Below are 13,688 nucleotides of genomic sequence, written 5' to 3' on the forward strand. Positions count from 1 at the left end.
CCAGCCACCCCCTGCCCTGGGTCCCTCCAGAGCCGACACCCCCCAGAGGGGCCCCCTTGTGTCGCACCCCCTGTTAGTTCACCCCCCCCCGCGCCCCAAGGAAGGTCGGGAGTCGGGGGTCTGAGTTTCAACACGTTTCATTGTATTTGCTCCAACAACAGCGGCGCCGCTCTGGGCTCAGGGCAGCCCCTCGACCCCCAGCTTCTCTGCCCCCCCAGCCTCTGTCCTGCCCCCCCCCGCACCCCACATGCAAGGTGCTTCGAACGCGCCTCTGGCCTCTAAGGGGTTAAACTGCCGAGCTCCCTGCCCCAAAGCTGGTGACTTTTATTCTCCCCCTGTGGACACAAAGGGGAACCTGAGTTGAAGTGACTTGACCAGTCACACACTGAGTCAGGGAGAGGACCCAGGAGTCCTGGCTCCCAGCCTCCCCCCCCCCCGCCAACTATTAGCACCCACTCCCCTCCCAGAGCCGGGGAGAGAACCCAGGAGTCCCGGCTCCCCCCGCCCCAACTTTTCCACTCGTCTTCATGTAGACTTGGAGGTAAATTGAAGGGGGAAGTATGTGGGGGGGGGGGTCGGGACTCCCCCCTATAGGGATGCTCTCTCGGGGGAGGGGGTACCCACTGGGTATATTGCTTTAGATGGGAGGGGGGTGCAGCAGATTCCATGTTGCCCCCCAGTGGCCATGCAAGGAATTGGGCGTTGTGCTATTCAACCAATCAGGTGCCTGCTCCCCCAGAGCGCGTGGTGGGACTAGGGGGCACCTACCCCCAACCCAGGTCCCGTGGCTTGTTTCTCGTCTAGCACCCCCTACTGGCCCGTCCTCGGGGCTGGCTGTCCCCCCGCAGCGCTGTGCTGGGGGCGCACGCATTCGTCCCTGCATTGCCCACCCTCGCAACCCCCGCCCCACTGTCAGTGCCGGGTGAGCGGAATACCGCTGCCACTCTTGTCAGGGGCACAACAGCCCTACAGGCTGTTGGCAGGGCTGGGGGTCCGAGACAACCCCCTCCTCTCCTAGAGCTGGGGAGAGAACCCAGGCGTCCGGGCTCCCAGCCCCCCTGCTCTAACCACTAGCCCCCACTCCCTTCCCCAAGCTGAGAACCCAGGCGTCCTGCCCACCCCCGAATGTCTAGAACGGCACCCGTGAGGCGGATCAGAGGTGGCCGGCGTCCCATCGAAGGCATGAAGTTATTAGCAGAGCATGTCGTTGGCTTCGGCGTCCGGTCCCCGTCAATCTTTGTACCTAGGCAAGGGCCCGGGAAGGTGGCGGGGAGGTGGAATTTGGGGGGGTCTGGTACCCCCCTTTCTGCTCCCCCAAAGAGGAGCCTTCCCACTGAGTCTAGAACGGAGATGCATGCAGGTGGTGGTCGGCAGCCATGGACAGCGCCCCCCGGTGGTGGAAGAGACACATGCATAGTCCAGGGGCTGGGATTTCGAGTGGGGGGGGGAGTGAGATCTGGGTGTGTCCCCTTTGGTGGGGAGTAGATGGGGCCATCCAAGGCGGTGGGGAAGGGACCCAGGAGTCCAGCCCCACAGGTCCTTGGTTCTGATCTAGTGCGGCGTGGTTGGGGGGGCACTGGGCTATATGGCCCATGGGGTCTGATCCGGGCGGGGTGGGGGTTGAATCCTGGTGGAAGCTGATTCGCTGCTTCCACAAACGATCTCTGGCCCAAACCTGCCCCCCCCAAGCCAGGGAGAAAACCCAGGAGTCCTGGCTCCCAGCCCCCACTCCCCTCCCTGCACAGGCCATTCAAGGGCTTTGGGTTAACCAGGTTTGTTGCCCACATTCCCCTGGGGCGGTGGCGCGGGGTTGGGGGGGGGGGGTCGAAGGCTTTACCCAGGTGCCGTATCCTTCCGCCCCCTAGGGCCAGCCCTGGAAGTAGTCCCGTTTGCCCGTCTTGCATAGCTGTCCCCGAGATATGGCTTTGATTCGAACAGGGAGCTGAGGGGGCGTGTGGGGGGGGGGCAGGACCCAGGCGTCCGGACAAGGCCGTGTCCCTCAGCGGGTGGCACCTCAGCGTTTGTGGAAGACTGTGTCGCTACAGTGGCGGGACCCAGGCATCCGGGCGAAGTCATGCGCCTAAGCAGGGGGGAGGGGGTGGGACCCAGGTGTCCGGGAGGAATCCAGACCCTCAGGCAGATGCCCCCACCCCAGCGTTTGTGGAAGACGATGTCCCTGGGACCAAGGCAGCCAGGTGAGGACATGCACCGAAGCAGGGGGACCCAGGCATCCGGGCCACTCCAGGCCGTCAGGCAGCTGGCACCCCAGCGTTTGTGGAAGACGATGGCCCTTAGGCAGGTGGAACCCAGGTGTCCGGGCCCTGGTGGCGGGCAGAGGGGACAGGGCACCCCCCTCCCCCCACAGCCGCTCCACGCCCCGCCCTTACAAGGAGGAGATCTTGACCATGCGGTGGGGCAGGTAGGGGGCAGGCAGGCTGGAGTTGGGCAGGGCGCGGGGCGAGGGGGGGCGGCTCTCGGGCGTGTTGGAGGGGGGCGTGGGGATGCTGGTGAGAGCGGCCGCCAGGTCCAGCCCGTCGTAGTGCAGCATCATGTTCTCGTGGGCCTTGGCGTTCAAGCTGGAGCGGCTGGGGGAGGTGGAGGGAGAGAGAGAGTGAACCCAGGAGTCCTGGCTCCCAGCCTCCCGCTCTAACCCACCAGCCCCCACTCCCCTCCCAGAGCCGGGGAGAGAACCCAGGGGTCCTGGCTCCCAGCCCCCCCCCCCGCTCTAACCGCTAGCCCCCACTCCCCTCCCAGAGCCGGGGAGAGAACCCAGGAGTCCTGGCTCCCAGCCCTCCCCCCCGCTCTAACCGCTAGCCCCCACTCCCCTCCCAGAGCCGGGGAGAGAACCCAGGAGTCCTGGCTCCCAGCCCCCTCCCCTGCTCTAACCACCAGCCCCCACTCCCCTCCCAGAGCCAGGGAGAGAACCCAGGCGTCCTGGCTCCCAGCCACTTTTCCTCACGTGTCCACTAGGAGGCAGCAGACCCCAGCGTTACTCTGTAGAGTTCAGCACAAAGACCCCAGGGGGCGGGGAGGGGGGTGCCAGCTCCCCCTAGCGGGTGCTGTAGGGAGCACCTAGACCCCCCCCCCAGTGTGGGGGTGCTGTTACCTCTGGGGGGCGGGGGGCCCCTTGTGGCCCTGCAGGGTGTTGAGCTCCTGGGCGCTGGCGCGGCTGACGGAGGCGGTGGAGGGGGCCGGGCGCAGGGCCCGGCGCGGGGGGCCCCGGCGGGGGCAGCAGGAGGTGGCGCCGCCCTGCTGGGAGGAGAAGGAGGTGCTGCGGCTGGTCCGGCCCCCAACCGAGCCCCCGAGCCCGGCCTCGCTGCACGAGCGCTCGTCCGTAAATTCGTGGCTCTGCGGGGGGGGGGGGGGGGCGAGATTCAGCACGGCCCACAGCGCCCTCTGCCCCCCCACCTCCCCCCAGCTCCGCCACTGCCCCCCACAGCGCCCCAGCTCCGCCACTGCCCCCCACAGCGCCCCCCAGCTTCGCCACTGCCCCCCCCACCGCCCCCCAGCTCCGCCACCACCCCCTAACCACCCCCCAGCTCCGCCACCGCCCCCCACACCACCCCCTAGCTCCGCCACTGCCCCCCACACTGCCCCCAGCTTCGCCACTGCCCCCTAGCCACCCCCTGCCTCCACCACCCCCCATCTCCGCCACTGCCCCCCAGCTCCGCCACCGCCCCCTAGCCACCCCCCAGCTCTGCCACCACCCCCTAACCACCCCCTGCCTCCCACACCGCCCCCAGCTCCGCCACTGCCCCCCACACCGCCCCCCAGCTCCGCCACCACCCCCTAACCACCCCCCAGCTCCGCCACCGCCCCCCACACCACCCCCTAGCTCCGCCACTGCCCCCCACACTGCCCCCAGCTTCGCCACTGCCCCCCACACTACCCCCAGCTCCGCCACCGCCCCCCACACAGCCCCCCAGCTCCGCCACTGCCCCCCACACCGCCCCCCAGCTCCAACCCCACTCCCCCGCTCACCGTGGTCTTCTCCAGGCAGTGCAGCAGGTGATGGTGCTGCTGCTCGAAGGTGGAACAATTCCGCACAGCCAAGGCATGAGCAGCGCTGCCCAGGTCCTGTGTGGGGGAGATCAGAGCTAGACAGACCCCCCCAGGCACACCCCTGCACGGCCTACTGGGGGCCTGGGAGCAGGGGGGGGGAGTAGAACAAGGAGAGTTGGCGGGGGGAGTGTGCGAAGAGCGAACACAGCTGTGTTCTGCACTCCTGTGCACGTGTAAGGGAGGGTGTGCGACTGGCCGTGGGTGTGTCAGTGCAACCAGGGAAGCGTGCAAGTTGTGAGTGTGCACTGGGATTGTGCACGGTGATGTTAGTGCAGTGGTGCACCGGTGGGGGCGATGATTCTGCATTGGCATTGTGCAAGGGGGTGTGTGTGTGTGTGCGTGTGTGTGTGTGTACAGCCAGTGTGCATTGGGACTGTGAGGGTGCAAGGGGTGAGTGTGCAGTGACTGTGCACAGGTGTGTCAGTGCAACTGGGGCAGGATGTGGGGGGTGCCAACGGAACTGTGAGTGTGTGTGCTGGCATTAATGCAATTGTGTGTGTGGAAAGTGTGAGGTGAGTGTACCTTGCACTTGCACCATGATGGGTTTAGTGCAAGCAGGTGGTGGTGAATGTGTGTTGTGCATGTGTGTTAGTGTACCGGTGTGCATGTGTAAAGGGTGAGTGTGCACTGTGATTGTGCATGGGAGTGTTACTGCAATTGTGTGAGGGTGTGAAGGGTGAATGTGCAGCCAGTGTGCACACGAGTGAGCTAGTGCAACAGTGCGAGCAGTGAGCATGCAGCGTGGGTGCCTGCTGAGTGTGCACGGTCGTGTCCGTGCCACTGAGGCAGTGGGGGTTTGTGCACAAGGTCTGTGCTAACATCATTGTGGGCAGGGTGAGTGTGCTGTGCAATTGTGCACGGGGGGTGTCAGCACTGGGGGGGTGCGTGGGCGGGGGTGAGCGTGCATGGCGTCTGCAGTGAGTGCTTTCCCACCACTGGGCGAGCATCTGCTGCCACAATGCACGGGCGTTTGCTAGTGCAACGGGGCGCGCGTGCGAGCGTGCGAAGGGTGAGCGTGCGTGTGCTGGGGGTAGGTACCTGGAGGCCCCCGTTCCGCTTGAAGTGCAGGAAGGCGTTGGTCGTGGTGCTCTTAGCCAGTCGGATCCGTGCCAGGCGAACCTTCTGCAGGGGGAGGGAGGGTCAGAGACACAGACACAAACCTCCCCCCCAGCTCCCCAGCCCCCCCTGCATCTCAGCCCCACAACCCCCCTCCACCCTGGCTCACTCTCCCCTGCCCGCATCCCCCCGGACCTGCTGCGCCCGGCGTTTGTCCGCCCGCTGGTTCTGGTGGTAGATGCGGCTGAAGTTGGAGACGATGACGGGCACCGGCAGCGCGATGACCAGCACCCCGCTCAGCGAGCAGATGGAGCCGAAGATCTTCCCGGCGATCGTGCTGGGAACCATGTCCCCATACCTGCCGGGGGGAGGGGGCGGGGGCGCGGGAAGGGAAACAAGAACACGAATGCGGCAGAAGCTCGGCTTTCGGGGGCTGAGAAAAGTCCGTTCCTAGCCCCTGCGGTCGGGGAGAACCCCCCACCCATGTGACGCTGCCGGAGTCTGTCGAGAGCCTGAGCCGGCCGCTCGCAGAGGTGTGAACCGCCCCGTGCAGCTCACAGCCCTGCTGCTCCAGGGCCCCTCCCCGGCAGGGTGGGGGAGACGCTGAGATGCAGCCACCTCTGGGGCAGGGCGGCTGGGGAACAGCCACCCATAACGCCGCATGAGGATAACAGACGGCAGAAGTGTTGCAATTAGTAATGGAGCGCTTGGGAAAGCGAAATCGCTTCTGGAGAAACGCTGTTAATCCACGTCAGGCGAGCGGCGATTATATAATAAAATACGCGCCACAACACCATGACTTATTTAACGGGCTGAGGAATCAATCAACGGCTCGGAGCGTGGCCAGAGAACGGCGACAGCTTCCCCGGTACGGGTAACACAAGGCGTGGAGATGCGGCCACCTCTGGGGCACGGCAGCTGGGGACCAGCCGCACACAACGCTGCAAGGGGACGGCTCGCCAGGGAGCAGCGATGCGGCCACCTCTGGGGCAGAGCAGCTGGGACCAGCTGCCAAACAAATACAGAAGAATTTGATCTTAATTGGGAATTCCAGGGAATTTTAGCTGGGTGGTGGCTTGTTCTAACCGGCCAGGACACTGGGATCCCCCTGCTGAGACCCCCGCCCCACAGCACCCCCCAGCACCCAGCCCGGACTGCCAGGAGAGAGAGACCCCCGCCCAGCCCCCGCCCCGATCCCCGCAGCACGGCGCCCCCTTGTGGCTCAGTGCAGACCCCAGGACAAGGGCGATGCCCAGGGGGCAGGAAGGGGATTTTGTGGTCTGTGCCAGGGGTGGGATTCTGGAGGGGGGGAGGAATCAGAAGCCAACCCCCGGCTCTAGGCCGGCTCCGTGTGTAACTACGGAGAACATGAAATATTCACACGTCCCCAGGTACCAGCGCGGAGCGGGTCCGCTTGGCTGGCGAGAGGTTGCTGTAACCTTGCGCTGCGGCATGTGGGGGGGGCCCTGGGGCTGATCCGGGGGTGGGGGGAGAGACCACACTGGGGGGGGGATGGGAGCCACCTGGGGCCTGAGATGCACAGAAATGGGGGGACGGCTCCCAGCCCCCACCCCCCCCGCTCTAACCACCAGCCCCCACTCCCCTCCCCGAGCTGGGGAGAGAACCCAGGAGTCCTGGCTCCCAGCCCCCCCGCTCTAACCACCAGCCCCCACTCCCCTCCCCGAGCTGGGGAGAGAACCCAGGAGTCCTGGCTCCCAGGCCCCCCGCTCTAACCACCAGCCCCCACTCCCCTCCCCGAGCTGGGGAGAGAACCCAGGAGTCCTGGCTCCCAGCCCCCCCGCCCAGCCGCCAGCCCAGCGATCACCGAGCAAGTTGCCAATTCAGCGGAATCTCCCCCGGCCTCAGGACGAGCTCAAGTCAGGTCACCTGGATCCGATCCCAGCCCCGGGCTCTGCCGGTGCCCCTCACTCCCGACCCACAGCCCCCTGCCAGCCCGGCCCTGCCGGTGCCCCTCACTCCCGACCCGCAGCCCCCTGCCAGCCCGGCCCCCCAGACCCACGAGCTGTGGCAAGCGGCTGTCTCTGCCTCCCGCGCTCGGTGGATAAATAATTCATCCCCCCGTGGAGCTGCAGCAGGGCCCTGCTTCGGTTACACGCCACGTGCCCGCTCTGCTGCAGAGCAAAACACCCGGGCAGCCACTGAGGCCTCGGTGTGGAGCGGGGGGGGGGGGGTGCTGGGCCTGGAGGGAGAAAACGTGGAGCTGAAAACAGATGGGTGTTCAATGCAGCCTCTTCTGGGGCGGGGCAGCTGGGGACCCGCCGCACATAACGCCGCATGGGGACAATTTGCCCGGCGCTGAGATGCAGCCACCTCTGGGGCGGGGCAGCTGGGGACCCGCCGCACATAACGCCGCATGGGGACAACTCGCCCGGCGCTGAGATGCAGCCACCTCTGGGGCGGAGCAGCTGGGGAACAGCCACACATAACGCCGCATGGGGACGGCTCGCCGGGCGCTGAGATGCAGCCACCTCTGGGGCGGAGCAGCTGGGGAACCACCGCACATAACACCACACGATGGATTGGGACAGGAAGGAGAAGCTTGTTTCATAGAAACTGCCGGCAACAGTTATGGAGGCAGAACGGACTCAACCTTGGCCCAGATGGCCCTGGCTCATGGCCACAAATGGAACCCAGGCGTCCGGGCTCCCAGTCCCCCCTGCTCTAACCCACTAGACCCCACTCCCCTCCCAGAGCTGGGGAGAGAACCCAGGAGTCCTGGCACCGCCCCATTCCCTTCACCATGAAGGCACATCTCCTCCAAGCCCCCATCGATGTGGTGGGACCCGACACGCAATCGGGGCTGTTAACACTTGAACCTAGTGATGGGGGAGAATGACGCTTTCCTCCCTTCATCATTGCAGCGTGAATCTCCAGCCATCCCACCTAGCCCAGAGCCCAAACTGACCCCCTCCTCCTGCCCTCCGCCTTACCCACAATGCATCTCTTTGCCACACCCTTGTGTAATAGTGACCCCCCCATGGCACCCCCTGGTGGGAAGAAAGGGAAGGACAGTTTGTACGGTGACCTGAGGATTGTGTGTGTGTCCCTGGGTGGTGGGGGCTGGGAGCCAGGACTCCTGGGTTCTATCCCGACTCTGGGAGGGGAGTGGGGGCTGGTGGGTTAGACCCAGGGGGGGCTGGGAGCTGGACGCCTGGGTTCTCTGCCTGGCTCTGGGAGGGAAGTGGGGGCTGGTGGTTAGAGCAGGGGGGCTGGGAGCCAGGACTCCTGGGTTCTCTGCTGGCTCTGGGAGGGGAGTGGGGGCTGGTGGGTTAGAGCAGGGGGGGCTGGGAGCCAGGACTCCTGGGTTCTCTGCCTGGCTCTGGGAGGGAAGTGGGGGCTGGTGGGTTAGACCCAGGGGGGGCTGGGAGCTGGACGCCTGGGTTCTCTGCCTGGCTCTGGGAGGGGAGTGGGGGCTGGTGGTTAGAGCAGGGGGGGCTGGGAGCCAGGACTCCTGGGTTCTCCCCCCAGCTCTGGGAGGGGAGTGGGGGCTGGTGGTTAGAGCAGGGGGGGGCTGGGAGCCAGGACTCCTGGGTTCTCTCCCTGGCTCTGGGAGGGGAGTGGGGACTGGTGGTTAGAGCAGGGGGGGCCTGGGAGCCAGGACTCCTGGGTTCTCTCCCCGGCTCTGGGAGGGGAGTGGGGGCTGGTGGTTAGAGCAGGGGGGCTGGGAGCCAGGACTCCTGGGTTCTCCCCGGCTCTGGAGGGGAGGGGAGGGCACAGCGCTGGAGCGGGCGGACTCGTGGGCGGGAGGCCGGGCCTGGCACGGCTGGTGCCATCTGCAATGGGTGGATATTTCCTGGCTGCCCAGGATGCAAACGTCTGTTCAGCTCGTAATTCTTCCCAAGAGCCCCATGGCAGCTTCCATCGCGGGCCAGCGGCGGGGGAGGGGAGAGCGAAAGAGAGGCGCTGGGGGCTGCGGGTCGGGAGTGAGGGGCACCGCATGTCTCTTTAACAGTCCCCAGGATTCCTGGGCACTGCTGCAACTTACTGCATCATTGCTGGGGCAAACCACAGAGCCGGGAGAGAACCCAGGAGTCCTGGCTCCCAACCCCCCCTGCTCTAACCACCAGCCCCCACTCCCCTCCCAGAGCCAGGGAGAGAACCCAGGAGTCCTGGCTCCCAGCCCCCCTGCTCTAACCACCAGCCCCCACTCCCCTCCCAGAGCCAGGGAGAGAACCCAGGAGTCCGGGCTCCCAACCCCCCCTGCTCTAACCACCAGCCCCCACTCCCCTCCCAGAGCTGGGAGAGAACCCAGGAGTCCAGGCTCCCAACCCCCCCTGCTCTAACCACCAGCCCCCACTCCTCTCCCAGAGCCAGGGAGAGAACCCAGGAGTCCGGGCTCCCAACCCCCCCTGCTCTAACCACCAGCCCCCACTCCTCTCCCAGAGCCAGGGAGAGAACCCAATCCCGAATCCGATGCACGTGGGAATTGCCCGGGTTGGATTCGCACTCTGCTCCCAGGAGGCCCAAGAAGAACAATGCTGGTGCCCCACGGACCCGCCGCACCCCACATTTCCTGGCCACGGTAGAGTCCGGGCCCGGACTCCAGAGTCAATCCCTCAAACGCCCGGGAACAAAGCCATCAAGATGCCGGGCTGTGTTCCGACGCGTCCGGCTCTCGGCCAGGGCCCAGCCGGAGAGGTGATCCCCGCGGGGTCCCGGGAGACCCTCTATGACAGAGCAGAGCGGGGGGCGAAGGGCGCACTCACCCCAGTGTGGTCATGGTGACGATGGTGTACCAGAAGGCGGCCGGGATGCTGGTGAAGTTGGTGCTGCGGGTCCCTTTCTCGGCGTAGAACATGACGGTGGCGAAGATGATGATGGCCATGGTCAGGGAGAAGAGGAGGAAGCCGAGCTCCGAGGCGCAGCTCTTGAGTGTGTAGCCCAGGATCCGCAGGCCCTGCGAGTGCCGGGAGAACTTGAAGATGCGGAAGACCCGGAAGACCCGCAGGGTGACGAAGGCCCCGCTGACGTCCTCGTTCTCCGGCATCACCAGCCCGATGTAGTAGGGCAGGATGGCCACCACGTCGATGATGCTCATGACGCTGCGCAGGGAACCGGCAGCGGCTGGGGGCGGCGAAGAGCCGCAGCAGGTACTCGCGGTGAAGATGAGGACGCAGGCCGTGTCCATGCAGGAGAAGGCCAAGGGGAAGCGGTCGCCGCAGGGCTGCTGGCGCTTCCGGCCGGGCGGCGGCTGGCAGGGGATGGTCTCCACCACGTTGGCGATCACCGAGACGGCGATGAAGAAGCCGGTGACGTAGTAAAAGACCAAGGCCACCGTGCTGGGTGTGGGGGTTCTCGAAGGCCCGCCACAGCCCGCTGCCGGACGGTGCTGTCCGGCGGCAAGAAAGGTCGGTGGCGCTCTCCGCTTCCTCGTCCTCGGCCAGCCGCTCGGCGTTCTCCTTCTTGCGGTCGCGGTACTCCTCCAGGCAGCAGTCCCCGATCAGCTCCGGGATGATGCCGTAAAAAACTCAGCTCCTCGTCGAAGGCCTGGATGCACTCGTGCCGGGGGTAGTGCAGGTGGCCGGTGCGGTAGAAGTTCAAGACGTGGCGGAAGATCTCCGGGTCGCGGTCGAAGAAATACTCCTGGCTGTCCTCGTCGTAGAAGAACTCCTTCTCCGAGCTGCCCAGCAGCGTGTCCGGGTACCGGTCCAGTGTGTTCTGCCAGGTCTGGAACCGCCGGCCGCTCACGTTCACCACCAGGATCTCGTCGCCCCGGGGCCGCTTGTCGCTGGGCGGTTTGGGGATCGCTTCTTGGCCAAGGGCAGCCAGCCCACGGCGGCCGCACGGGCGCAAGGGCAGCCAGGTGGCCACGCCGGCCGCCATGGTGGCCGGGCGCGGGGGTCGCCGGGGCAGGGAGGGGGCGTCAGCTCAGAACGGGGCGGGCGCCAAAGCCGGAGGTGCCCGGGCAGTGGCCTTGGGACCCAGGAGATGGGGCGCTGGCAGGAGGAGGGGGTTGTCTCCAAACGTGGCTGTGTCCGAGGGAGGGCGGGGCAGGTCTCAGGACCCAGGAGATCGGGGCAGGTCTCAGGACCCAGGGCTCTGCTAGCTGTGGGTCCCTCGTGGGGACCTGCCCGGGGGCTCAGCCGTCCTCCGAAACACGAGCACCCAGCCCGCGTCGCTGTGGGGCACGGAGCCAGGGTCTAGGGGGAGAAACGAGTCGCTCCTGGTCACGGTCTCAGGTACCCCCCGGTCTCGGCCGCCCCCTCTCGAGGCATGGGGGGGGTCCCCGGGCTCCCCCACACCGCTGGCTCTTGGCAAAGGGCCCGAAGGGCTCGGCAGCCGGGGGCGTCTCAGGGTGCTGCGGGCAGGAGAGAGGAGACGTGAGACAGAAAATCAAGAACTGCAGATTGGACACCTCAGCCCGGACGCCTGGGTTCTCTCCCGGCTCTGGGAGGGGAGTGAGGGCTGGTGGTTAGAGCAGGGGGGGCTGGGGAGCCCGGACGCCTGGGTTCTCTCCCGGCTCTGGGAGGGGAGTGGGGGCTGGTGGTTAGAGCAGGGGGGGCTGGGAGCCCGGACGCCTGGGTTCTCTCCCGGCTCTGGAAGGGGACGGGGGCTGGGAGCCCGGATGCCTGGGTTCTCCCCCAGCTCTGGGACGGGAGTGGGGTCTAGTTGGTGAGAGTGGGGGGGGGGGAGCTGGGAGCCAGGACGCCTGGGTTCTCTCCCCGGCTCTGGGAGGGGGCTGGGGCCTGGTGGGTAGAGTGGGGGGAGCCCGGGCTCCTGGGTTCTCTCCCTGGCTGTGTGCGCTTGTGGGTTGGGGGAGGGGATCCACTGGAGGGGGTCAGTCCTGGCCAAGCAGCGGGGGAGGGGTGGGTGTTTCTGATTCTTACTCAAAGCCCTTTCCCGGGCCCAGCCCCTCCCCCCCCCGCAGGGGACAGTCAATGCTCCGTGTGGGATGGGGGGGCCAGGAGGGGCCACCCGACTCAGGGACACGCCAGCCTTGGGGTGGATACGGGGCCAGGGCGGGGGGCAGATCAGGGGGTGGGGGCAGGGCGGGGGGGGCAGCTGCCAGAGGTGGAGGGTCTGGGGGGGCGGGGGGGCTGGAAGTGGCTCCATCCTATCCAGGGGTTTGCAGCTCGGCTCCCAGCCCCCCCCCCCCCAGCGCCCCTGGCAGATCCGGGATCCGGGGGGGTGGATTGGGGGGGGCGGATCCGGGATCCGGGGGGGTGGATTGGGGGGGCGGATCCGGGATCCGGGGGGGGGGGGGCTCGGACAGACCCGCCCGGCCGGCCGCTCTCACCTCTCTCCGGCGGCCGCGGGCGGCGATCCGGGCTCGGGGCTGGGGGGGTCCCTGCCCCGGCCCCCCCCCAAGCGCATCGCTCCGGGCTCCGGCGGGTGTGAGCGAAGCGGGTCCCGCCTGCATCAGGGGCGGGGGGGGGGGGGGGGATAGCGGCGCTTATAGCGCAGCGCCGGCTGCCGGGGGGGCGGGGGGGAGGGATGGAGGGGGGAGAGCTGGGTCTATAGGGGAGGGGGATGGATCTCGGGGGGGGGATGCGGGGGAAGACAGAGCTCTATAGGGGATGTTTCTATAGGGGAGGGGGGATGGATCTCTGGGGGGGTGGGAGGGGCGGGGGGATGCGGGGGAAGAGAGGAGAGCTCTATAGGGGATGTTTCTATAGGGGTGGGGGGGGATGCGGGGGAAGAGAGAGCTCTATATGGGATGTATCTATAGGGGTGGGGGATGGATCTCTGGGGGGGTGGGGATCGAAGGGGCAGAGATGAGGTTGGAGGGGGCACCAATGGGGCGGGGACAGGGGGACCCAGAGCAGAGGGAGAATTTGGGGGGCCTGAGCGGGGAGGGGGGGGAGTCCCCGGACCCCTCCCCCACAACAACTCCAGGCAGCTGAGGAGGGGTCCACAGATTGAGAACCAGGGAGAGAACCCAGGAGTCCTGGTGCCCAGCCCCGCCCACACCCGACATCGCCAGGGGTCGCCGCAGGATCCCGCAGACAGGTTTAGTGCCCCTCACTCCCCGCCCCCGCAGCCCCCCCCCCCCCGGCCCTGGGACTCACCCGACTGCCCACCCCCGCATGGCCCGGGCTGGCAGTGTGGGAACAAACCTTCATCAGCACATGGGAAACACGCAGCACTTAGAGCAGATCGATACCCGGAGCGGCTGAGAGCCAGGGCGGGGGGGGCACCGGCAGCGGGGGGCAGGGCTGGGGGGGGCTGCGGGCGGGAGGGAGGGGCACCGGCAGAGCTGGGGGGGCGGGGCCTGGGCTGGCAGGGGCTGCGGGTCGGGAGTGAGGGGCACCGGCAGGGCGGGGGGGGGGCTGGCAGGGGCTGTGGGTCGGGAGTGAGGGGCACCGGCAGGGCGGGGGGGGGGGCTGGCAGGGGCTGTGGGTCGGGAGTGAGGGGCACCGGCAGGGCTGGGGGGGGCAGGCAGGGGACTGCGGGTCGGGAGTGAGGGGCACCGGCAGGGCTGGGGGGGGGCAGGCAGGGGGCTGCGGGTCGGGAGTGAGGGGCACCGGCAGGGCTGGGGGGGGCTGCGGGTCGGGACGTGAGGGGCACCGGCAGGGCGGGGGGGGTGGGGGCAGGCAGGGGTCTGCGGG

General features: G+C 67.5%; 1 protein-coding gene across 1 annotated transcript; it reads right to left on the reverse strand.

The window, feature by feature from the left end:
- Nucleotides 1-215: 215 nt before the first annotated feature.
- Nucleotides 216-12,536, reverse strand: KCND1 (potassium voltage-gated channel subfamily D member 1). Its single transcript, XM_065570676.1, is given in 13 exon segments — nucleotides 216-2,585; nucleotides 3,107-3,348; nucleotides 3,982-4,077; nucleotides 5,101-5,184; nucleotides 5,314-5,476; nucleotides 9,846-10,189; nucleotides 10,191-10,237; nucleotides 10,240-10,420; nucleotides 10,422-10,604; nucleotides 10,606-10,886; nucleotides 10,889-10,928; nucleotides 10,930-11,437; nucleotides 12,377-12,536. Coding segments are annotated over 12 exon segments (1,896 nt in total). The 5' UTR covers nucleotides 10,963-11,437; nucleotides 12,377-12,536; the 3' UTR covers nucleotides 216-2,383.
- Nucleotides 12,537-13,688: the final 1,152 nt, after the last annotated feature.

Source organism: Chrysemys picta, chromosome 17 (genome assembly GCF_011386835.1).
Source record: "Chrysemys picta bellii isolate R12L10 chromosome 17, ASM1138683v2, whole genome shotgun sequence".
Taxonomy (NCBI): Eukaryota; Metazoa; Chordata; order Testudines; family Emydidae; genus Chrysemys; species Chrysemys picta.